Source organism: Clupea harengus, chromosome 7 (assembly GCF_900700415.2).
Source record: "Clupea harengus chromosome 7, Ch_v2.0.2, whole genome shotgun sequence".
Taxonomy (NCBI): Eukaryota; Metazoa; Chordata; class Actinopteri; order Clupeiformes; family Clupeidae; genus Clupea; species Clupea harengus.
The window spans coordinates 28,753,125-28,776,283 of NC_045158.1; the positions used below are offsets into that span (position 1 = coordinate 28,753,125).

The following is a 23,159-nucleotide window of genomic DNA, read 5'->3' on the forward strand; positions in this document are numbered from 1 at the left end:
CCCGTTGAAATCCTACACGTCACTGCTCTGATCGAGTTGTAGGCAAAGCGTAGAGGGCTTTGGGTCGGACCAGTGATCTCAAAACCATCTGAGTGCCACCAACATAATGCTGATGTAAAGACTTCAGGTACTATCAACGGATTCTGATTGTTAAATTGCCTTCAATGCCGTGTCAAATGAATTAAAAGTTTGCTACTGGCTAATCAACACGGCTTGTTACTTGCGAAAAGCTAGCTGGGAGCTAACTAACTAGCTAGCTATTCCTCGTGTATGCCCTCAGTTAATTTGTTCAATATTTTACGGGGTCAATTGCCAACTGAACTAACTTCCATCATTTGGAGTGTTTATACTCCAGAATACACCTCTTGGTGTAATGCACACCACGTTTCAGTTAGCAATTTATGTCACAGTTGTGCTTGTTGCTACCAGTGAAACTGGATTGTAGCAAGCTATCCTGTGTTTGCTTCCAACAAGAATTCGCCACCAATTACTAAAACACTAGCTATGGGGTTCACAAATAAAAGCAAAAGATTGTCAGTTTTCAGAGCTCAGGTTGACAGTAGACCTGGCAGTGAGCCCAAATACTGGCTTTAGTTCTCTGTGTGCCAGTTATGCTAACCTAGCTAGCTAGCAAGTGGTGTCTCGCTTTTGTCAAGTCTCCACACAATGGTATGAATCCGAGTTGGAGCTGGTTTAAATGCTATGTTCTTTGTAGTAACTAGCTAACTAGTATTGAAGTTACTGAATACAACTTAAAGTCGTGCTGGGATCCATCACAGCGAAATATGTTTAGCTTGGTAGCTAGCCAGTACTACATTGCTTATGCTTTTCATAGTTCAGGTTTCAGATTGCGAAATACATTGAGAGAGTTGCAGGACAAACAAACAAACAAACAAACAAACACAAACGCACGCACGCGAGGTCTCGTTTCCTGTGTTGTTGGCCCTCTAACGAAATATCATCCATAAAAAATACAATAACATTGCACACAATAACAATACACTTCTCATCCCACATTGTCGAATGTTACTGATTAAATGTGGTTGCAATAGCTGGTATATTATTATAGCTCTTAATATTTCATGTTTAACTAGGTGTTTTTTTTTTTTTATCATTACAGGGCCGCCAGACAACAAAAAGACACACATGGAGGGCTTTGGTCGTGGCATGCGTTCCCAGCAGGGACGGGGTCTAGACGAGGTGGACAACTGGAGGAGCCCACGAAAGGAGGGGGGATTTGAGATGGGGTTCAGTCCCGGGGGTTCAGCCCTGGGGGGTTCAGCCCTGGGGGGTTCAGTCCTGGGGGCCGTAGGGGAGGAGGCTGGGCCCCTGGCATAAGCCCAAAACAGAAAGGGCTGTCCCAGGGTTCCCCGCGGCGGCAGGAGGATAACTGGCGGGATCGAGAGCGTCCCCAGGACACTGGCCATAGCAGGAGTAAGAGGAGGCACTCTTCAGGTGAGAAGCATGGGGCTCGTGGCTCAGGTGTGCAGGGACATCATGCCAGCACTCTCATGCACATAGATATGCACACCCGCAGGTCTCACAGACACATAGATATGCACACACGCAGGTCTCTCATAGGCACATAGATATGCACACTTGCAGGTCTCTCATAGGCACATAGATATGCACACACGCAGGCCTCTCATAGGCACATAGATATGCACACACGCAGGTCTCTCATAGACACATAGATATGCACACTCGCAGGTCTCTCATAGGCACATAGATATGCGCACACGCAGGTCTCTCATAGACACATAGATATGCACACACGTAGGTCTCATAGACACACAGCATTTACTTAAACATTACTCTCTGCATCTGCACACAAACACCGCTTCCTAAATACTGGTGCCTTCACTAAATGACAGAAGGGCACTTAAGGCCATAATCAAAATACTGTGGGTACTGTTGGAAGCAATGGCTTGTGCCAGTTCATAGTAAGTATTGCAGGATGTTGTGTGTTTTTGTGTGCAGGGTTGATGAGTGTGTGTTTTTGTGTGCAGGGTTGATGATTGTGTGTTTTTGTTTTCTGTCTTTAGGACAGCACTGGAGAGACAGAGCCGCACGAGACATGGACATGGTGCTGGTCATTGACCACACCACCACCTCCATCTCAGAGCTGCTACAGACCAGAAACCAGCAGCAGGATGACACCCAGGGGGTGAGACAGCTGTGGACACACACGCACACACACACACACACACACACACACACACACTGTCCATGTATCCTGCATGTGTGATTCCAGAAGTGTATTTATTTCTCTGTTTCGAGTAAGCTCTAAGCAGCTAAGATGTGTCTGTGTTTCATGTTTGTATGTCTCCTGCCCAAACCGTGTGCTAGTCTTTTGCACAAGGTCTTGGAAAACTATATTTTTTAAACTTGGATTTGTGTGTGTTTCCAGAGAACAGAGGAAGGTGTGTGGTTCAGCTGCCATTTGTGTGACACAAAGATAGACTCTGTGTCTCGGGCACACACACACCTGAGAGACCGCGGGCACAGGAGGAGGGCCAAGGTGAGTGTACACGCGCACACACACACTCAAAGGACTCAAAGTTATGTATACACACACAAACACACCTGAGAATTGCCTTTGCATTGTAGTAGCAGTGGGTCTCATTCAGTTCAATTGTATTCATTTATAGGGTGTCTGTAAATTATAGAGGGGGGGAAGGGGGTGTCATCTGGTAGAGGGATAGCATGGGGTGAGTTACAAGGGAAGAGGCAGTCAGATAATTCCTACATAGAATCAATCAAACACTTCAGACCTACATCATAGTGGCTTACATGGGGCAGGTGTACATCAGGCATACATGCAGCTTGCAGGGTGTAGAAAGGAAGATGGGTAAGACAGGAATGCAAGCGTACAAATATAATGACAACATATTGAGGATCTAAATGTACTCATAGCGTTCCTATCAATAGAATGGGCAGAAGATTGATCATATTAGCAGAGAAATTAGTAGTTAGGCTGGCAATCCGAATGTGTGTGTGATGCAGTGTGGAGTAGAACTTTTGGATAGAGTTGTTAGGTGGGAATGTTTAACATAATAACACATTCAAGAAAGAACTCCTTGCGCAACTTCAAGAATTCTGCACAGGATAAGCCACTCAATAGACTGACATGAACCTGTTCACCTCCATGTGCTTTTGTAGGAGAAGCGCGACGAGCTCCTGTTGAAGAGCATCCCGCCTCCGGGGAAAGACCAGATTGCTGCCATTGGCTCAGCTCTGGAGGGGGTGGCTGTGGGGGAGGGGCTTAGTGAAGAGGACGTGCAGGTGCGGCATGGTGTGTTAGCCCTGATGCAGTCAGTTATCGCTCACGTGCTGCCAGGTAAGCTTGACACACACACACACACACACACACACACACACACACACACACACACACACACACACGATTAAGCTTGTCACACAAACACACACACACACACACAAGCATAGGTCATACACACTCACAGAGTATCATCAATCTACATATTTGTTGTGTTTTATTTTGTGATGGGTAACTTGGACTTTATGTGTCTGTTTGCAGGGAGTAAACTCAGGTTGTATGGATCCTCCTGCTCTAGGTTTGGCTTCAAAGACTCCGACGTCAACATTGACATCCAGGCTTCGTCCAGCGTGAGTAGCAGGCAGAACCAAGCTGTTCTAGAGTCCTTCTGTCAGAACTCCAGAACTGAGCTGTTCTAGAGTCCTTCTGTCAGAACTGAGCTGTTCTAGAGTCCTTCTGTCATCTCCAGAACTGAGCTGTTCTAGAGTCCTTCTGTCAGAACTGAGCTGGTCTAGAGTCCTTCTGTCAGAACTGAGCTGTTCTAGAGTCCTTCTGTCAGAACTGAGCTGGTCTAGAGTCCTTCTGTCAGAACTGAGCTGTTCTAGAGTCCTTCTGTCAGAACTCCAGAACTGAGCTGTTCTAGAGTCCTTCTGTCAGAACGGAGCTGTTCTAGAGTCCTCCTGTCAGAACGGAGCTGTTCTAGAGTCCTTCTGTCACAACTGAGCTGTTCTCGAGTCCTCCTGTCAGAACTCCCAGGCCAGCAGGGAGGAGGTCAAGGATTCTCTGCAACAGAACTATTCTAGGTTCTTAAAAAGCACATGAACTAGTTTTATACTGAACCTCTCGATTCTGTTTTCGATTCTGCCTTTGAGAACTCCGTTAGTCTGGTTTGCGTACAGGCAGTAGGTTGGTTGTGCGCTTGTTGTTGTTTGTGGTGATGCTCATTGTTTTGTTAACATCGTGCTATTGTTGGATTCAGGTTGTGATTGACTGTATTCACAGATGCACCAGCCCGATGTTCTGCTGCTTGTACAGGAGACCCTATCCAAATGCTGTGAGTATCTGTAAACGGGATTGTGGGATTGCATACGACTGACATGAGTGAGTTTGTTGAATTCTGCATACATGTTCTCCATGTTACTGGTTGAGTCCTTCCAGTGAAATCTTTACATCTGTATTTATATATATATATTTGTTTTTATATATATTTGTATATATATATTTGGTTACCCGTGGCCTGAGCCGTAGCCCTACACTCAAGGGTGATTCCTAAAGCTGAACTGAGCTGAGTAATTTGAGTTGAGCTCTGACTTTTTGCCTGATATCTTACATACAGGTCTATCTATCTGTCTGTCTGTCTGTCTGTCTGTCTGTCTGTCTGTCTGTCTGGTCTCCACTTCTGTGGGGGGGGGGGGGGGGGGGGGGTCATAATTTAGATCCTGTAGATTATGAGGTCACACTATGGATTAGTTTTGAAATGTGCGTTTTGGAAGACCCTCATGTTTCTGTTCCATGTGCTTTGACCTATTTCTCATGTGTGTGCCCATTCTGCAGCCACGTTTGTTTGTGTTTAAATGTGTTGTTTGTTTGTGTTTAAATGTGTTGTTTGTTTGTTTGTGTGCCCATTCTGCAGCCACGTTTGTGGAGGTCCAGGCAGACTTCTACACACGGGTGCCAGTGGTTGTGTGCCGAGAGAAGCAGAGGTGTGTAAACTCTCTGAGAAAGTTATGCTGGAAACGTCTATCACCCTGTGCATTAACCTGCGCTCATGTAATATCTTTTTTTTTTTTTTTGTACACATGGGAAGTTGGGAGATGTAGTTTTCTGTGTGCTCTGCTTTGCTGTGATTGGCCTAATCGGACTCATTTTGGTGTTCTCAGTGCTCTGCTGTGCAGGGTGAGTGCAGGAAATGACAGCGCCTGTCTGACGACGCAGTTCTTGTCTGCACTGGCCAATGGGGAGCCACGTCTGCTGCCACTGGTGCTGGGCCTCAGGCGCTGGGCTACGGTGAGTCACCGATCCCCACGACCTTTAACCCCAAATGGGACTAAGAGGTGAGACTTTTTTTGAGCAATCTTTGTATGTGTTTGTTTGTGTTAGGTGTGCCACGTGGACTGTGTGGACGAGGGGGGGTTGCCCCCGTACAGCCTGGCTCTCATGGTGATCTGCTTCCTGCAGCAACGCAAAGACACCCTGCTGCCTGCGTTCCTGGAGAGCACAGTAAGACCTAGATGCTGTGTGTGTGTGTGTGTGTGTCTCTGTGTGTGTGTGTGTGTGTGTGTGTGTGTGTGTGTGTGTGTGTGTGTGTGTGTGTCTCTGTGTGTGTCTCATTATCTCAGACTGAACTTTGGCCTCCTGCCCGAGCACATCAGCACCTTTCCATTAGGGCTGAACGATTAATTGCATTTGCTATTTAATCGCGATATGATAGAACGCGATTTTCTAACCGTGGTCTTTTTCTTAAAAATTTTGCACACAGTGTTTAAAAAGTGCATGCCTTGTGTTTATTCTTACAATTACTTTGTTTAAATTACTTAAATGCACAGTGTCAAAGCCACCGATTTGTTGTTTCTGATTCTGTAATGAGCAGTTAAATAAAAATATATAATGTGGGAAATAATATTTTACACTAAATGTATAATTTACATTTAGTGTAAATTATACATTTAGTGTAAAATATTATTTCCCACATTATATATTTTTATTTAACTGCTCATTACAGAATCAGAAACAACAAATCGGTGGCTTTGACACTGTGCATTTAAGTAATTTAAACAAAGTAATTGTAAGAATTACAATTACTTAAATGCACAGTGTCAAAGCCACCGATTTGTTGTTTCTGATTCTGTAATGAGCAGTTAAATAAAAATATATAATGTGGGAAATAATATTTTACACTAAATGTATAATTTACATTTATCCCCCCCCCCCCCCCCCCATCTCTTTCTATCGTAGGAGTACTCAGTTGGGCAACTAGGAGGATTCTCTTTTACAGCCGTGGAGGACCAGGAGGTGCTCTGGGTCTTCAGTCCTCCCCAGACAGACACACAGGTCCCATCTGAGAACACGCAGAAGCGCGGGAAGGTAAGGCTATTAGCTCACACATACTCTCACACACACACACACACCAGCTAAATCCCAGTCTGGTTTCACACTAATCAGTTTTGAAGATTATTTAGGCAGTGTATTCGCTAAGTTCATAATTTTGGTATTGTGAGGACCCCAGTATCTCTCTGTTATTCCTGACTCTGTGTGTGTGTGTGCGTGTGTGTGCGTGTGTGTGTGTGCTTGTGTGTGTGTGTGTGTGTGCGTGTGTGTGTGTGTGTGTGTGTGTGTGTGTGCAGGCTCCGCTGGTGTTTGCAGAGAGCAGCCGTGAGGCAGGAGTGGGCCTGCTGTGGGTTGAGCTCCTGCGCTTCTACTCGCTGGACTTCCAGCTGCAGGATCGCGTGCTGAGCGTGCGCACCAGCTCCCCCCTGTGGCGAGACATCAAGGACTGGCCCCGCAAGAGGATCGCCATCGAGGGTCAGTTCACTCCCTCACTCTCCACAGCGCTTCCACCGCCGGAGCCCTGGAAAAACGCTCCAGCTGTTCATAACTGTGTACACAGCAGGAGATGAATAAGGCAAAGTCCTGGCATAATGGAAGTGGTCTATTTTAGACCCACAAGTAGTCTGAGTATTAGCTTCAACCCTCCGTTGTGTTTGGATCAAAGCCTAGTTTGTGTGGTAGGGTTTGAATTTGAGGTGTGTTTTGTGGTATGAACCCTTCATGAGGAGTGGTGTGGTTCTCCCCCTGAGGGATGGATTGCTGGGGTTTAAACTCGAACTTTTGTTTTTGGTTTTCCAGATCCCTTCGCGGTGGGGAGGAACGTGGCACGTACCATGATCAGCCAGCCCATGTTCGACTACTTCGTCCACTGCCTCAAGACCACCTACAAGTACTTCAGCAACCGTCCCACCCGCCCGGCGGCCAATCACAAGCCACAGAGCCAGCCGAGTCCTAAGCAGAGCTCAACCCCTCGCAAAGCCAGCGGGGAGGCCAAACCAAAGATCGGCCACGGTCTAAATCACGTCCAGTCAGGGGTCAGGAACGTCAGAGTGACCTCCGAGGTCACCAGGAGGAGACGGAAGAACTCAGAGTGCGCGGTGGAGGAGCACGAGGATGATGAGGAATCCTCCGACCTTTTGGAGGAAGACGAGAGTGAGGAGGAGGAGGACTCTGAGGAGGAAGAGGCCATCCAGCGAGCGGAGAAGAGGTGAGCCCAACAGCGCCAGATCCACAACAGTCACTAGGAGAGCACCCGGCACTAGTGAGGAGGTAGACTTATGTCTCCAGGGGGTGCAATCCTAATTTTGGGGTGCAGTACACCCTTATCGTGCCCTATAGAGCCAGGCTTGGGCTACACATCCACACTCCAACACACACACACACACACACACACGCACACACACGCACACACACACACACACACACACACACACGCACACACACGCACACACACACACACACACGCTTACAATGGCCTGCAATTCAATTTCAATTCAATTTTATTTATATAGTGCCAAAACAATAAAACTGTCCCCAGGCGCTTTACAGAGCCCAGGGCCTGACCCCCCTTAGAGCAAACACACCATAGACATAGAGAAATAAAAAAAGTATTTTTTTGACTGGATGTTCTACCCTTTTATTGCCTTTATAAATCAATCATAGTCAATATAAGTTGGCTTTTTTGACAATCTATTGGATTCAGGTCTGGGCTTTGACTCGGCCACTCCAGAACATTCACCTTCTTATCTTTAAATCATTGTCTTGCTGGAAAATAAATCTTCTCCCAAGCTGTAGTTCTTTTGCAGACAGATTTCCCTATATTTTGCTGCTTTCATTTTACCCTCCATCTTTACAAGCCTTCCGGGGCCGGCTGCCGAGAAGCATATACCTTTCAATAACCTTTTCTCTGAGCTGCTTTGGAGTGTTCTTTTGTCTTCATGGTGTAATGGTAGCCAGTAATACTGATTAACCAGAGAATGGACCTTCCAGACATGTGTCGTTATTCTACAATCACTTGAGACACGTTCACTGCACTCAGGTGATCCATATTTCACTAATTGTGACACTACTAGCACCAATTGGCTGGACCTCTGTTGAATTAGGTCAGTCACTTTAAAGGGGGTGAATATTTATGCAATCACTTATTTTACATGACATATTTTTATTTAATTGACACTACTTTGTAGAAATCTGTTTTTTTTTTGTAAAAAAAAATTGTCAAAAAAGCCAACCATGTTGACCATGATTGATTTATAAAAGCAATAAAAGGGTAATATATACAATTGTTTGATAATTCATCTGAATGTTGTTCTCATCAATTTAACATGGTGGTACATAGACAAATACCATACCAATAGCATCGGATTAGTAGCCCATATCAAGTGCACAGCATATAACATTGCTGTAATGTAGTGTGTGTGTGTGTGTGTGTGTGTGTGTGTGTGTGTGTGTGTGTGTGTGTGTGTGTGTGTGTGTGTGTGTGTGTGTGTGTGTGTGTGTGTGTGTGTGTGTGTGTTTGTGTTTGGAGGTGGGAGCCATTTAACTCGACAGCTGAAGAAGAGGAGCAGTTTGTTCTTGAAGAGCTGAGTGAGGAGCATCCGTCCGATTCTGAGGGGGAGGAAGAGGAGCCAGAAGAGGAAGAGGAGTACACGCCCCTCTCAGAGGAGGACTCCCCTGCTGACTCCACCCCTCTGCCCCGCCCACACTCCCTCACCCCGTCCAAATATGGCAGCGCCGAGAAGAGATCCGCCCTGTTGAATGGCCTCAGCTACCACTTCACCAAGCAGGCGTTTACCTTGGGCAAGGTGTGTGAGCGCCACAAACAGAAACACACACACACACTTGTTCTCAACAAACACACACACACGCACACACACACGCACTTGCTCTCAACACACACACGCACTTGCTCTCAACACACACACACACACACTTGCTCTCAACACACACACACACACACTTGCTCTCAACACACACACACACACACACACACACACTTGCTCTCAACACACACACACGCACTTGCTCTCAACACACACACACACACACGCACTTGCTCTCAACACACACACACACACGCACTTGCTCTCAACACACACACACACACACACACACTTGCTCTCAACACACACACACACACACACACACACACTTGCGCTCAACACACACACACACACTTGCTCTCAACACACACTTGCTCTCAACACACACACACACACTTGCTCTCAACACACACACACTGGCTCTCAACACACACACACACACACACACACACACACACTTGCTCTCAACACACACACACACTTACGCTCACCACACACTCACACATGCTTTTTTGTGCGGTAGAAACCCACTCTGGTGTGTAGCCTGTGTAAGCGAGATGGCCACCTGAAGGCCGACTGTCCTGAGGACTTTAAGAAGGTGGAGATGAAGCCTCTTCCCGCCATGACCCCAAAGTTCCTCAAGGTCATTGATCAAGTGTGTGAGCAGTGCCAGAGTGAGTAACACACACACACACACACACACTTTCATGGCTTTCAGACCCTTATGGTACAGCCAGATGTCGATGTGTATGATTCTTAATGTTTGTGGACAATGTTTTTCAGGGTTATACCGTGTTAAAGTAGCACATAGGTAGTACTGCCTGTCCTGTTTTTTATGGAGGCGAATATTGAGGACATCGATCATTGTTAGCGGCACATTGAAACATTGGTGTTTACATTTGCTGCATAATTGAAAGTCCCTTTTCAAGAGTGCTTGTGTGTGCTCTTGTTGTACGTTCAGTGGATTTTGGGCCAGATGAGCTCGAGGTGCAGGTGAGGGAACACATCCTCCAGGACCTGGAGACCTTCATCAGACGCCACATAGAAGGTAAGAGGTGATGGTCACCGGGCCACAGTGGTTCAGGAGAGGTAGAGGAGTTGTTTAGCAATCGGAAGGTTGCTAGTTTGATCCCGACTCCTCCTCAACAAGTGTCGAAGCGTCCTTGAGCAAGACACTGAACCCCACTGAACTCCTGATGTGCAGGTTGGCACCTTAGATAGTAGCCACTGCTGTCTGTGTGTGAATGGGTAGATGTCTGAGGCATTAATCTGTTAAGCGCTTTGAGTGCTCTATGAGTAGAACAGCGCTATAGAAATGCAGTCCATTTACCACTTCACACAGAAGATGAATAGAGTGACGCAACAGGAGAAAGGGGACGAAAGGTTTCACATACTTAACATGAAGCTGTTTGTATCATTGCAATCCTTTTGCTTTTTCTATCTGTAAGTTATGTGTGTCTAATGTATCACAGCGCTTCAGCTCATCCAAGCTGTATCATGTCGTGTGTTTGTGTCTGTTTGATAGGAGCGCGTCTGAAGCTCTTCGGTTCGTCCAAGAACGGCTTTGGCTTTAAGCAGAGTGACCTGGACATCTGCATGGTGCTTGAGGGCCAGGACACAGCTATGGTACACACACACACATTTACACACATTTACACATAAACAAACCTTCGGCTATGTGCCATCCTTAAGAACAATACACACGTTTCAATGGGTGTGTGTGTGTGTGTGTGTGTGTGTGTCTGTTCTCAGGGGCTGGACTGCATCAGCATTATCCTCAGCCTGGCTCGAGCTCTTGGCAAACACTCAGGTAAGACTGATGTCGGTTAGACTAGTTTGCTGTCCTCTAAATCAGCTGCAGTGGGCCCATGGATCAGACAGGTCCTTGTGTTGAACTGGGCCCATGGATCAGACAGGTCCTTGTGTTGAACTGGACCTATGGATCAGACATGTCCTTGTGTTGAACTGGACCCATGGATCAGACAGGTCCTTGTGTTGAACTGGACCCATGGATCAGACAGGTCCTTGTGTTGAACTGGACCCATGGATCAGACAGGTCCTTGTGTTGAACTGGACCCATGGATCAGACAGGTCCTTGTGTTGAACTGGACCCATGGATCAGACAGGTCCTTGTGTTGAACTGGACCCATGGATCAGACAGGTCCTTGTGTTGAACTGGACCCATGGATCAGACAGGTCCTGGTGTTGAACTGGACCCATGGATCAGACATGTCCTTGTGTTGAACTGGACCCATGGATCAGACATGTCCTTGTATTGAACTGGTCTCCGTGCAGTGACTTTCCCTTGTGAAAATCAGTTGAAATCTTCTTTTGTTGACCCCCCCCCCCCCCCCCCCCCTCTTAAAGCACTTTGAGCTGCATTCTTTTGCATGAAAGGTGCTATATAAATAAAGTATTATTATTATTATTATTAACCTTTACTCTCTCTTTCTCCTTTTGTCTCTCTCTACCTGTATTCTGTGTCTCGCCTTATCTCTCTCTCTCTCCTTCTCTCTCTCTCTCTCTCTCTCTCTCTCTCTCTCTCTCTCTCTCTCTCAATCTTTGCCTCTGCTAGGTCTGAAGAACATTATCCCCATCATCACAGCCAAAGTGCCCATTGTGAAGTTCTGCCATGTTAAAACTGGCCTGGAGGGAGACATCAGCCTCTACAACAGGCTGGTGAGTGCCACTGCTGTCTCTCTGACTCATGATGTCACTCTGACTCATGATGTCACTCTGACTCATGATGTCACTCTGACTCATGCCACTGCTGTCACTCTGACTCATGATGTCACTCTGACTCATGCCACTGCTGTCACTCTGACTCATGATGTCACTCTGACTCATGCCACTGATGTCACTCTGACTCATGCTGTCACTCTGACTCATGATGTCACTCTGACTCATGCCACTGCTGTCACTCTGACTCATGATGTCACTCTGACTCATACCACTGCTGTCACTCTGACTCATGATGTCACTCTGACTCATGATGTCACTCTGACTCATGCTGTCGCTCTGACTCATGATGTCACTCTGACTCATGATGTCACTCTGACTCATACCACTGCTGTCACTCTGACTCATGATGTCACTCTGACTCATGATGTCACTCTGACTCATGACACTGCTGTCACTCTGACTCATGATGTCACTCTGACTCATGATGTCACTCTGACTCGTGCCACATGCTGCTCTAGTCCTGCCAGGTCCTGAACCTGAGGATCCATGTTGACACGGATATGTGTTGTGTCTGCATTTGAACATATTTAGCTTTTTCAATTAATGACAATGATAATTAATTTCGGGAGATCATCTGTGTATCTGCTTTATTACTCATCACTTTTTCATCATCCCCCTCTCCTCTCCTCTCCTCTCTCTCCTCCCTCCCTCTCTCTCTCTCTCTCCCTGCATCTCTCTCTCGTAGGGGCTGCACAACACTGAGCTGCTGGCGTCCTATGCCTCCATTGACCCACGCGTGCGGCAGCTCTGCTACACCATGAAGGTCTTCACCAAGGTACAGACTTCCTCACACACGTCTCTCTCTCTCTCTCTCTCTCTCTCTCTCTCTCCCTCGCTCTCTCTCTCTCTCTCCCTCGCTCTCTCCTCTCTCTCTCTCCCTCGCTCTCTCTCTCCCTCTCTATCCCTCTCTCTCTCTCACTAAGGTGCCGACTTCCTCACACACATGTCTCTCTCTCTCTCTCTCTCTCTCTCTCTCTCTCTCTCTCTCTCTCTCTCTCTCCACCAAGGTGCAGACTTCCTCACACACATGTCTCTCTCTTTCCCTCTCCCTCGCTCCCTCTCTCTCTCTCTCTCCCTCGCTCTCTCTCTCTCTCTCCCTCTCTCTTCACCAAGTTGCAGACTTCCTCACACACATGTTTCTTCCCCTTGCACTCCCTCAGCTCTCACTCCCTGTATTAATCAAGTGCTGACTATTGTGTTTTTTTGTGTGTTTATTTGTGTGTTTATGTGTTTTGTGTTGTGTGTACGCGTGCAGGTGTGTGACATAGGGGACGCGTCGCGGGGCAGTCTCTCGTCCTACGCGTACACCCTGATGGTGCTGTTTTACCTGCAGCAGAGAGAGCCGCCTGTCATCCCTGTGCTGCAGGAGGTATGCGCTCATTCAAACACAGCCATTCGTGAGCAACACCTGAGGACACCGATGCACATATAGATATATATATCATATATATAGATCACAGATTGTAGTATTGAAATTGATTCTGAATGTGACCATGTGACTAGATCTATGATGGCCAGACAAAGCCTGAGGTTCTTGTGGAGGGATGGAATATTTACTTCTTCAGTGATCTGAAGGATCTGGTGAGTGATTGTTATTATTATTCTCATCTTTATTCACTGGTGAAGTGTTTGATAATATTACTTGGATCTGTGATTCTCAAGCTATTCCTCCTCTAGTGGTCAGCTACTTTGAACGCACAAATGTTCGGTACATAATTTTACCGCGAAATGCGAAATGAAAGAAAACTAGCGGACATATCAATTTACTGAGTAAAAGCACGCTACAAAGCATTAAGATGGACCTGTTATTGTCGCAATCGATATCGTGAAAACCGCGGGAGTTGAAAAGGGTCGAAAAATGCCCGTGTTAATGTTTGTTTTTGTGTTTGTGTGTGTGTGTGTGTGTGTGTGTGGCAGCCACGCCGTTGGCCGTCATACGGGCAGAATCGTGAGAGTGTGGGTGAGCTGTGGCTCGGGCTCCTGAGGTTCTACACGGAACATTTTGATTTCAAGGAGCACGTTATCTGCGTGCGCCAGAAGGACACACTCTCCCCCTTCCAGAAGCAGTGGACCTCCAAATACATCACCATTGAAGGTAGCAACTCACTCGAACTCGTAGACTTTTCCAAATACATCACCATCGAAGGTAGCATCTTCACTCGAACACGTAGACTTTTCCAAATAAATCACCATCGAAGGTAGCATCTTCACTCGAACTCGTAGACTTTTCCAAATACATCACCATCTAAGGTAGAATCTTCACTCGAACACGTGGACTTTTCCAAATACATCCCAATCGAAGGTAGCATCTTCACTCGAACTCGTAGACTTTTCCAAATACATCTCAATCGAAGGTAGCATCTTCACTCGAACTCGTAGACTTTTCCAAATACATCACCATCGAAGGTAGCATCTTCACTCAAACTCGTAGACTTTTCTAAATACATCACCATCAAAGGTAACATCTTCACTCGAACACGTAGACTTTTCCAAATACATCGCCATCGAAGGTAACATCTTCACTTGAACACATAAACTTTTTCTTGGTCTACCGGTTTCTTTGCTTGTTTTTTTTCTCCTCTGTTTTTTCCCTCCTCTCCTTGTTTCTCTTCTCATCTCTGTAATGTTCTTAATCTGAGCTCATCTTAATGTTTAATAATGAAGGTAATGTCTCTGTATATTTGTGTTTAATAATGAAGGTAATGTCTCTGTATATTTGTGTTTCTCCTCAGATCCTTTTGACCTACACCATAACCTGGGAGGAGGCCTGTCAAGGAGAAGTATGACCACACACACACACACACACACACGATCACACACACACACACGAACACACACACACACACGATCACACACACACACACGAACACACACACACACACGAACAAACACACACGAACACACACACACACACGAACAAACACACACACACGAACAAACACACACACACACGAACAAACACACACACACACACACACACACACAAACACACACACGAATACACACACACACACACACACACACACACACACACACGCATGGACCTAAAACTGCAGTGTTGTCATTGTAGATTTTACAGCTCCAGTTATTTAGGTTCTTGTGGCAAGAAAGAATGTTCATATCCTTCTCCTCCTCAGTGATCAACTTCATCATGAAAGCCTTCATCAATGGCCGACGGGTCTTTGGCACGCCTGTCAACACCTTCCCCCCTGAGTACCCAGACAAGATGGTGAGTTATCCAGCCCTGTTGTGCTCTATACATTCGTCTCTTGAATCAAGGGTCTTATTACTTCCTAAGATGAGCTGATTTAGCATTTTGAAGCCAGAGCTGATCTCTCGGGGGAGTATCTTCACAGAGTATGCTTGTTTATCATCTGCAGGAGTACTTCTATGACCCTGAGGTGCTGACCGAAGGGGAGGTTGCCCCTAACGACCGCTGCTGCCGCATCTGTGGGAAGATAGGACACTTCGTGAAGGACTGCCCCATCCGCAAGAAGTACTACCCCTGTGGACTATTGTATTTATATGTTTCTGGCTTCAGCCACATAATCTCACTTTTGATTTACTATCATTGTTAACCAATGAATCCTAACATGGATAAATGTTTTTTAGACTGGAGTAGCATGTAGCCTATCCCCAACCGGCATAGCATAAGTGTTTGTGTGCATGTGCGTACACGTGTGCTAGTTGCAGGCACTTTGACATGACATGAGGATGTGCTGTATAACTGTGTGTGTGTGTGTGTGTGTGTGTGTGTGTGTGTGTGTGTGTGTGTGTGTGTGTGTGTGTGTGTGTGTGTGTGTGTGTGTGTGTGTGTGTGTGTGTGTGTGTGTGTGTGTGTGTGTGTGTGTGTAGGACCCGTAGCAGGCGTGGTGGTGATGACTGGGAGCACACAGACCAAGAAAGACACATGAAGGAGTACGACCGTCTGCGCAAACAAGAGCAGAAGCGCTGCTTCATCTGTGGAGCCACCACGCATGTGAAGAAAGCCTGTCCATACTACAGACCAGGTACACACACACACACACACACACACACACACCCACACACACATTTAAATAATTTATTTGAATCCACCAATCATATTCTGTACAGAAAGGATTCAAACATTTCTCAGAGGTTGAATACAGCTTAGTGACTCATGGGTACAAGAAACATCTCCTACGCCAAACAGCAAGACTACCTATAGCAGCTGATACAGAGCAGAACTTTGCTAGTTGTTTTGATTGTCTCTTACTAAGTCCTGCCAGTCGTAGCCCACTGACCGAAAGCTTATGGACATGCCCCAGGCTTCCAAATATCAATACTACCATCTTACATGTATAGCCTAGGTCTCTCATCTTAGCAACAATGGGCTGGTATTTGGTCAACTTGTCAAGGAAGGCTATGTCCATATAGAGGTCATAGACACAGGCTACCTCAAGGACTACTACCTCCCTTTTAACCTTGTCCAAGAAAACAACATCAGGGGTGTTAGGGATGTTGCAGAACACATCATCAGAGCTGTTAAACCAATCTGGCATTATACGGGAGTGTTTGTACATTGACACATTGGGGGGGAATACTCCCTTAACAGTACTAGAAATGAGGTCGACAATGCGGCCATGGCGTGCAGTATAAAGTCCTTTGTACTTATTGCAGCCATTAACAATATGAGCAATGGATTCTAAATGTTGGTTGGGATTAGAGTGCATTATACAGTGTTAGGGTACCATAATGCTAGATTGTAATTAGTTGGCAACACCTGTAGTCTGGCTTTAACAGTAAAGCAGAGGATGTCCTCTCCTACAGCAGCATTCCTATACATTGTATGAGAGACAGAGTGGTCAGCAAAGTCAAGGCACGCCAACTTCCCCTGCAGTCTCAGTCCAGTCCAGTGTTGTTTTGTCTTGCCTGTTTAATGTTCAGGAGGGACTTTCTTGCTGTTGTGTTGTGGAGTGTTTGTTGTGTTGTTGTTGTTGTTTTGTCTCACACACACACACACACACACACACACACACACACACACGTAAAGAAAGCCTGTCCATACTACAGATCAGGTACACACACACACACACACACACACACACACACACAGGCATGCAAGCCTGTCCATACAGACTGGATACAAGCATTTACATATGACATAGATGTATGAGAGAGTCTGTCTGACCAGGAATACACATTAAATGTGAGAAGAAAAACACCAAGTGACACACAGTACACACACAGATGTTTTATGTATCTATGACGTTACACATGCACACACTCACACACACATGCACACACTCGCACACACACTCCCTCTAAGCTTTTTGCAGAGGTTTATCTGTTGGTGTTGTTTGTTTCAGGTGGTGTCAAACCCGAAGGCGGTTCTCACTCCTTTCCGTCCTCCACCAATCAGCTGAGAATCATTCGAGAGCGAGAGCAGCAGGTAGGGGATGAACAGAAGGTTTAAAGACAGAGCCTGAAATACATGTAACATCTTGACATCAGTGTGTGAGGGTCCTGTTCCTGCTTGATATGAAGTCCATCGCCCAGCGGTTCTGATCCAGACACACAGCTTATGTGACACAACTCTGTGTTCATCCACAGGGCTCGCCTCAGCTTGAAGGGAAGAAGAAGAAAAAAAAGAAAACCAAGAAAGTTATGTCGGGTCCTCAAGCAGGTACGGTGCCGTCTATTAATAATAATAATAATAATAATAATAATAATTATAATTATAATCCTAATTAATAAAAGACGCAAGGACACCAGAGGTGTGGTTTCAGGCTAAAAACATAGTTTACCACTGAAATGACACAAAAGATAGACATCCTAAGGTTGTGTGTATGTGTGTGTGTCTCTTCGCAGGGAACCTGGCCAGCCGACACGTGCCCTTGACCCATGCAGCTCAGAAGAAGAATCCAGTGGACTGAAAGCGAAGTGCAGCTTCCCTCATTTGATGCCCACCACTCAACCCCCCCCCCCACACACACACACACACACACACACACACTCCATTTTCATGCCCTTTCTGCTCTGTCCCATCTCTGTTCTCCACTCCATTTTGTGTTGGTTTCTCGTCCTGTGTTGAGCTGCACACAGGCTCTTGTCCTTGGGCGCTGACGTGTCGCCAAGGCACCAGTGCCACACACACACACACACACACACGTGTACTCAAGTATTCTTAAAGTCAAAGTGGACTGCACGCCAGCGGCCTTCTCTGAATTTGAGTGTTACAGGTTGTTAAGCGTCCTCTTGAAGTTTATGGATGTATGGCTACACGCTAGCAGTAATGGCAGTCGAATGCCACAACGCCCCTCTAAAATAGTAGCCTACAGATGATGTGTGCCTGTACAGATGAATTTAGAGGCTCAGAGAGCTCATGCCCCAGGAAAGGCAGGCTGTGGCTGTCGGATATGTTTGTGTTAAAAAAGGCACGGCCAGTACTTTAGCTTAGTTTGGCTTTGTCAAAGAGAGGCGGCCTGTGCCGAAGACGCCTTCATTTTACTACCATCTGTGAGGAACCTTTTAATGTCCTTCCGTTTTTTAAAAGCACAGAATCATGGTGTTGCATGATGTTCCTTTAACGCCACAGCTTTTTTTAATTTATTGTTTTTTATCTTTTAATTAGACATTTTGTTTGTCATAAACACTGTCAAACCTCTGCTGTCTGTGTCCCTTCTGCACTGAGGAGCCTGTGCTCTGTGCAGGTATGAATGAGAATGCATTTGTGAGTGTGTTAGCAGGCCAGTGTGGGTCTGTTGTGAGAATATGTTGAATGTGTGCTATTGTGTGTGTGTGTGTGTGTGTGTGTGTGTGTGTGTCACTTGTTTGAGATAAATTGTACAGAGCACAGAGACAACTGAATGTGTCTGAGAGAGGGGTTTGGGCATGCAGCTTTATTTGCCAAGTGAGTTTTTCTTAAATTCTTGTTTATGATTTTATTACGTGTACTGCTGAATTTGCTGCTACTCAAATACATTTTCTTTAAGGAACTTCCTGTTCGGATCGTATTTGGGAAGCAAATATCTTAATCTGTGAATTTTAGAGTCTTGGGGAGTCATCATTACCACATGAACGCGATGGACGGTTTGTTGGAGACGATGGCAATGCGATTTAAAAATAATGCTATTGTATGGTAATATGACCTAAGTATTATTATAGTGCCATCATGAGCACCGAGATCCATGTCCATGTCCGTATGCTGAATTTATATTAGTAAATTAGCCGTTCGCTCAGCACCATCTAGCGTAGCTTTCATAACCTTACGTGGGTGCATGGTACTGAACGAAATATGTGCGCTGTTAAATGGGCTCGTTTATAGGTTTGTCCATTAGCTCTTATGATTTGTACAGCTATTTTGTATAAACTTCGATGATGCTATTGAACTGTCGGTATTGAATATTAAAAACATCTACATTTTCGTCCAAGATCTAAGGTGACCTTATGCTGATTTCCTCCGAAGTTTTTGTTGCACAACTGTTTCTTACGTCATGGTGTTTTTGCTGGAGAATTAAACATTAGATATTGGTCCAGACAGCTGTCAAGTAGCGTAGACAGCCTATCGCGTCTCACGTCCACAGCCAGTGGGCTGTGCCGTACTTGCACATGCGCAATCTTCTACATTGTGCTATCAGCTTGATTGTTTGGTTGTTTACGCTTAGACAGTTCTAGAGGAACCAAGTAAGAAAGTCAAAGATGTCGGCGTCCATGGTACGAGCCACGGTCAGAGCGGTCAGCAGAAGGAAAATTTTGCCCACAAGAGCTGCATTAACCTTGGTGAGTGTGTGGAAATTTCAAAAACGTATCTGTTTAAGAGTTGGTCCTTCTTGTACGATACGTCAGTGACGTAGCATACCCCTCTAGCTAGCTGCTAGCGAGCCCATATAACGTTGGCTAATGCATTGATGGTTGGCTAGCTAGCTAGTATACCGTTTTTGACTGTATTTTCAAATATTCTCTATTGTGTTTAAGTTAACGACAGTCGTCAACTGTTGCAGAAATGTGATGCGCTTCAGTGGTGTCTTAGTTTTATTGTCTTGCATTTGTGTTAATCCGGTCTAATCTGCCTTTAGTAGCACAGCTAGGTATGATAGTTAGCTTGCCACTTTGCAAGCTAGCCACCTTTGACATGACACTTGTTACCTAATGTTAGGTTGAGGTAACTTGTATGTATCATTGCCACTGCGAATTAGGTGGCATTAGGCGTGGAAAGTCAGAATTAGATTAGCTATTATTTTCCTAAGTAAAACATTTTCTTTCACACGGGTGTTTGAATTATCATTATGTTCCTAGACGTAACGCTTGTTTTAAGGTTCTGTTAAAGAAGGTCGTCAAAGTTACAATCACGAGGGTTGCCTGTCGGCAGTGTGACTGAATGTGACTGATAAGGAAGCGGGTTGTCGGTGTCTATGATTAGTTATTGGGAAGTATGGGCCACAATAAGTGCTAACTACGACAATGTAGGTGCCATGTCCTGGTAAAAGTGATGTAACCAGGTGTTACCCGTCAGGTCAGATTGGTGAACATATTAGTACAAAGGATTAGTTTGTGTGTCTGTGCGTGTGCCAGCCGTGTAATTGCATCTTAATGCCAAATTGAACTTCTATATTGTCTATGACTGTGTACATACTGATCTTCTTTACCTTACTGTTATTGCACACACATTTTTATATTTTACTTCACAGAGCGAGTTCTGGGGAAAGTGTTATCATAACACTAACATCCACATACATTTACAGTAATATTGGTCTTGATGCTAGGCTTTTAAAGGCCTTAAAGGTTTTTATTTGGTCATGAATATTGTATTGGTGTGTGTGAGAGAGTCAGAGAGAGAGAGAGAGAGAGAGAGAGAGAGAGAGAATAAACAGGAATTTCCATGTTTTCTTCTCGGTGTAAATAAACAGTGCCCACATATCCGCCCTCTGTTTCGTGTATGAATACAGGAAATGAGTGTTATTACTGGCCATTGGATCAACATGGAGGGCTTTTACCGACTTTACTCGTCTTCTTCCGTCTTAAATTGTCCTGAGCGTTTTGAGTGCCGGTGCCTAGAACACAAATTCACAGAGAGAGCAGGCATATTGTAAAGGGTGTCCTATTATGACTGAACTCTTGAATCTATACTAACATAAAGAATTGATGATGATGATGATGATGATGATGATGATAACATGTTATCTCTTTGTGTTCCTCTCACATCCCAGACTCCCTCTGCTGTGAACAAGATCAGAACACTGCTGCATGATAAACCAGAATATGTAAGTGTCTACTCCAGCAAGACCCGCCCACATCCAGCTCAGCCAATCAGGGCTCCAGTTGGGGCTTCAGTGAAATGAAATTTGTATTTTGTATCTGTATTCAACCAGACATTAGCCATTATTCAGGATGTGATTCTCATGTTTTGATGTAGTAATTTAGTGATCTTTATCATAACCATTTAATTGTGTGTGTAGATTGGAATGAAGGTTGGTGTGAGGACAAGGGGTTGTAATGGCCTGACCTACACACTTGACTACACAACAGCGAAGGACAAGTCAGATGAGGAGGTGATCCAGGATGGTGAGTGGAATCCTCAGCAATTACTGTGTGTGTGTGTGTCTGTTTGTCTGGAATATAAGGCCAACCAAATAAAAAACTTAAGGTATCCCAAGTTATCCTCCATGATGGTAGAAGATGAGAATATAAAGCAAGCCTATTTGTGTATTTTGTAGGCTGTTTGTTCAGTGATATCTATGCCTCTCTGCAGGTGTTCGAGTGTTTATTGAGAAGAAAGCCCAACTCACACTCCTGGGGACAGAGATGGACTTTTTAGAATCAAAGCTCACCAGCGAGTTTGTGTTCAACAATCCCAACATCAAGGGCACGTGTGGCTGTGGGGAGAGCTTCAACATCTGAGACGGGCGTCCACTCACTCACGCGCCCCTCCAACCCCGAGCCCCCCTCTCCCCCTTTTGCGTATAGACACACAAACACTGCCCTGCTTTGGAGCGAGGAATTAAAGATCTCTGGAGATGGAGAGACTGAGGAACAGATGAGTGTTCAGTTGACTGCTGGGATTGAAGAACCTGTGACCCCTGTGCTGCATCCTACACACACACACACACACACACACACACACACCCCTATGCTCATCATGCATCATGCTTTCATACATTTTCAAAATCTGATCTGCATATGGTTAGCCACCCAGAGAAGTACAGAGTTGAGGGGCACCACCATACGGATCAAAGCCAAGAACCGAGGAGGTTAGAGTTCAACATGCCAAGGTGGAGGTGAGAGTTCAGCATCACAGGTTATCTGTGCTGTGTGGCACGTGTTTAATGGGTTCAGCATCACAGGTTATCTGTGCTGTGTGGCACATGTTTAATGGGTTTGGGCATGAACTCAATCACTCGCTGTTGGTCTAGAGGTACTGGTTAACCCACCATTCCCCCAGTGCAGGTTGGAGGAACATGTTCCTAATCCAGCACAAGTACCTGGTATGGGTGTGCTCCTGACACGGCAACAGTGCCGTGGCGTTGGAGACTGCTCCTACATTTGTCAAAGTTTTGGCATGCTGGTAAAATAGCACCTGTCCTTTCAGGATTAGGATGACTTGGTCCAAGTACAGTGGATTTAGGCACATTCTTGATCCCTGTTTGAAGTGTAGGCATCTTCCTTAGTCAGCATTGGTGCAGTGCGTTTGGGCACGCTCTTCAACTCCTGATCAGGTCTGCAAGTTGATACTGAAGTTGTTTAGTTTGAGTGTGCCAATGAATCAGAGAAAGTCCAGAAAGTGGTGGAGATGATGTTGTGTATATATGCTAGTGGCAACATTGTATAGGGACGTTACTAAACTTCAAACAAAATCTGATGAAGACCTTTGATCAGTGGTCCTTCATGTTGTCAAACTAATACTGATCAGCATCTGAAGTCCTGCAGCACAGGAGGCCGTGTGCTTGTATTTTTTTTTTTTTGAGTGTCTGAAATTGTTTGCACATCATAAGTTATGTGGTTGTAAAATCTGAATATATGTACATAGAAAGAATGTAAAATGCCCTTAAACTCGAAACGCACAAAAATAAACTCGGAAAGTGCTTAGCTTTCCTTCAACAACAAAGATGATTGTTCATGTCACCAGATTTGTCACAGGGTTTGTTACATGTCTGGCTCAGAGTCCTAAATTGTTTTCAATTAATCAAGTGGGGAAAATGAGAAGATGTTCTTGTTTGGCTTGCCTTGACTTAGCCCGGCAGACATCTTCAGTCTCTCCTTCTCATCCCAATGAATCTGCATGGTAACTTCTGCCAAATTGCCATACT

The 23,159-nt window shown here is 45.4% G+C and overlaps 2 protein-coding genes across 2 annotated transcripts; both read left to right on the forward strand.

Moving 5' to 3' along the window:
- tut7 (terminal uridylyl transferase 7) lies at window positions 1-19,288 on the forward strand. The gene is made up of 30 exons (XM_031571063.2): window positions 1-127; window positions 1,121-1,455; window positions 2,046-2,167; window positions 2,411-2,521; window positions 3,163-3,340; window positions 3,542-3,630; window positions 4,283-4,334; window positions 4,914-4,983; window positions 5,161-5,287; window positions 5,381-5,500; window positions 6,236-6,364; window positions 6,625-6,802; window positions 7,127-7,535; window positions 8,856-9,132; window positions 9,674-9,824; window positions 10,112-10,198; window positions 10,676-10,776; window positions 10,903-10,960; window positions 11,726-11,829; window positions 12,578-12,667; window positions 13,148-13,261; window positions 13,396-13,473; window positions 13,810-13,987; window positions 14,625-14,672; window positions 15,030-15,121; window positions 15,273-15,388; window positions 15,748-15,902; window positions 17,223-17,305; window positions 17,467-17,539; window positions 17,725-19,288. Exons 3-30 carry the CDS (start codon window positions 2,078-2,080, stop codon window positions 17,787-17,789), a joined length of 3,423 nt encoding a protein of 1,140 aa, XP_031426923.1. The 5' UTR covers window positions 1-127; window positions 1,121-1,455; window positions 2,046-2,077; the 3' UTR covers window positions 17,790-19,288.
- Window positions 19,289-19,462: 174 nt separating this feature from the next.
- Window positions 19,463-22,957, forward strand: isca1 (iron-sulfur cluster assembly 1). The gene is made up of 4 exons (XM_012841567.3): window positions 19,463-19,635; window positions 21,063-21,116; window positions 21,312-21,417; window positions 21,605-22,957. The coding sequence occupies exons 1-4, from the start codon at window positions 19,555-19,557 to the stop codon at window positions 21,751-21,753; spliced, it is 390 nt and encodes a 129-aa protein (XP_012697021.1). The 5' UTR covers window positions 19,463-19,554; the 3' UTR covers window positions 21,754-22,957.
- Window positions 22,958-23,159: the final 202 nt, after the last annotated feature.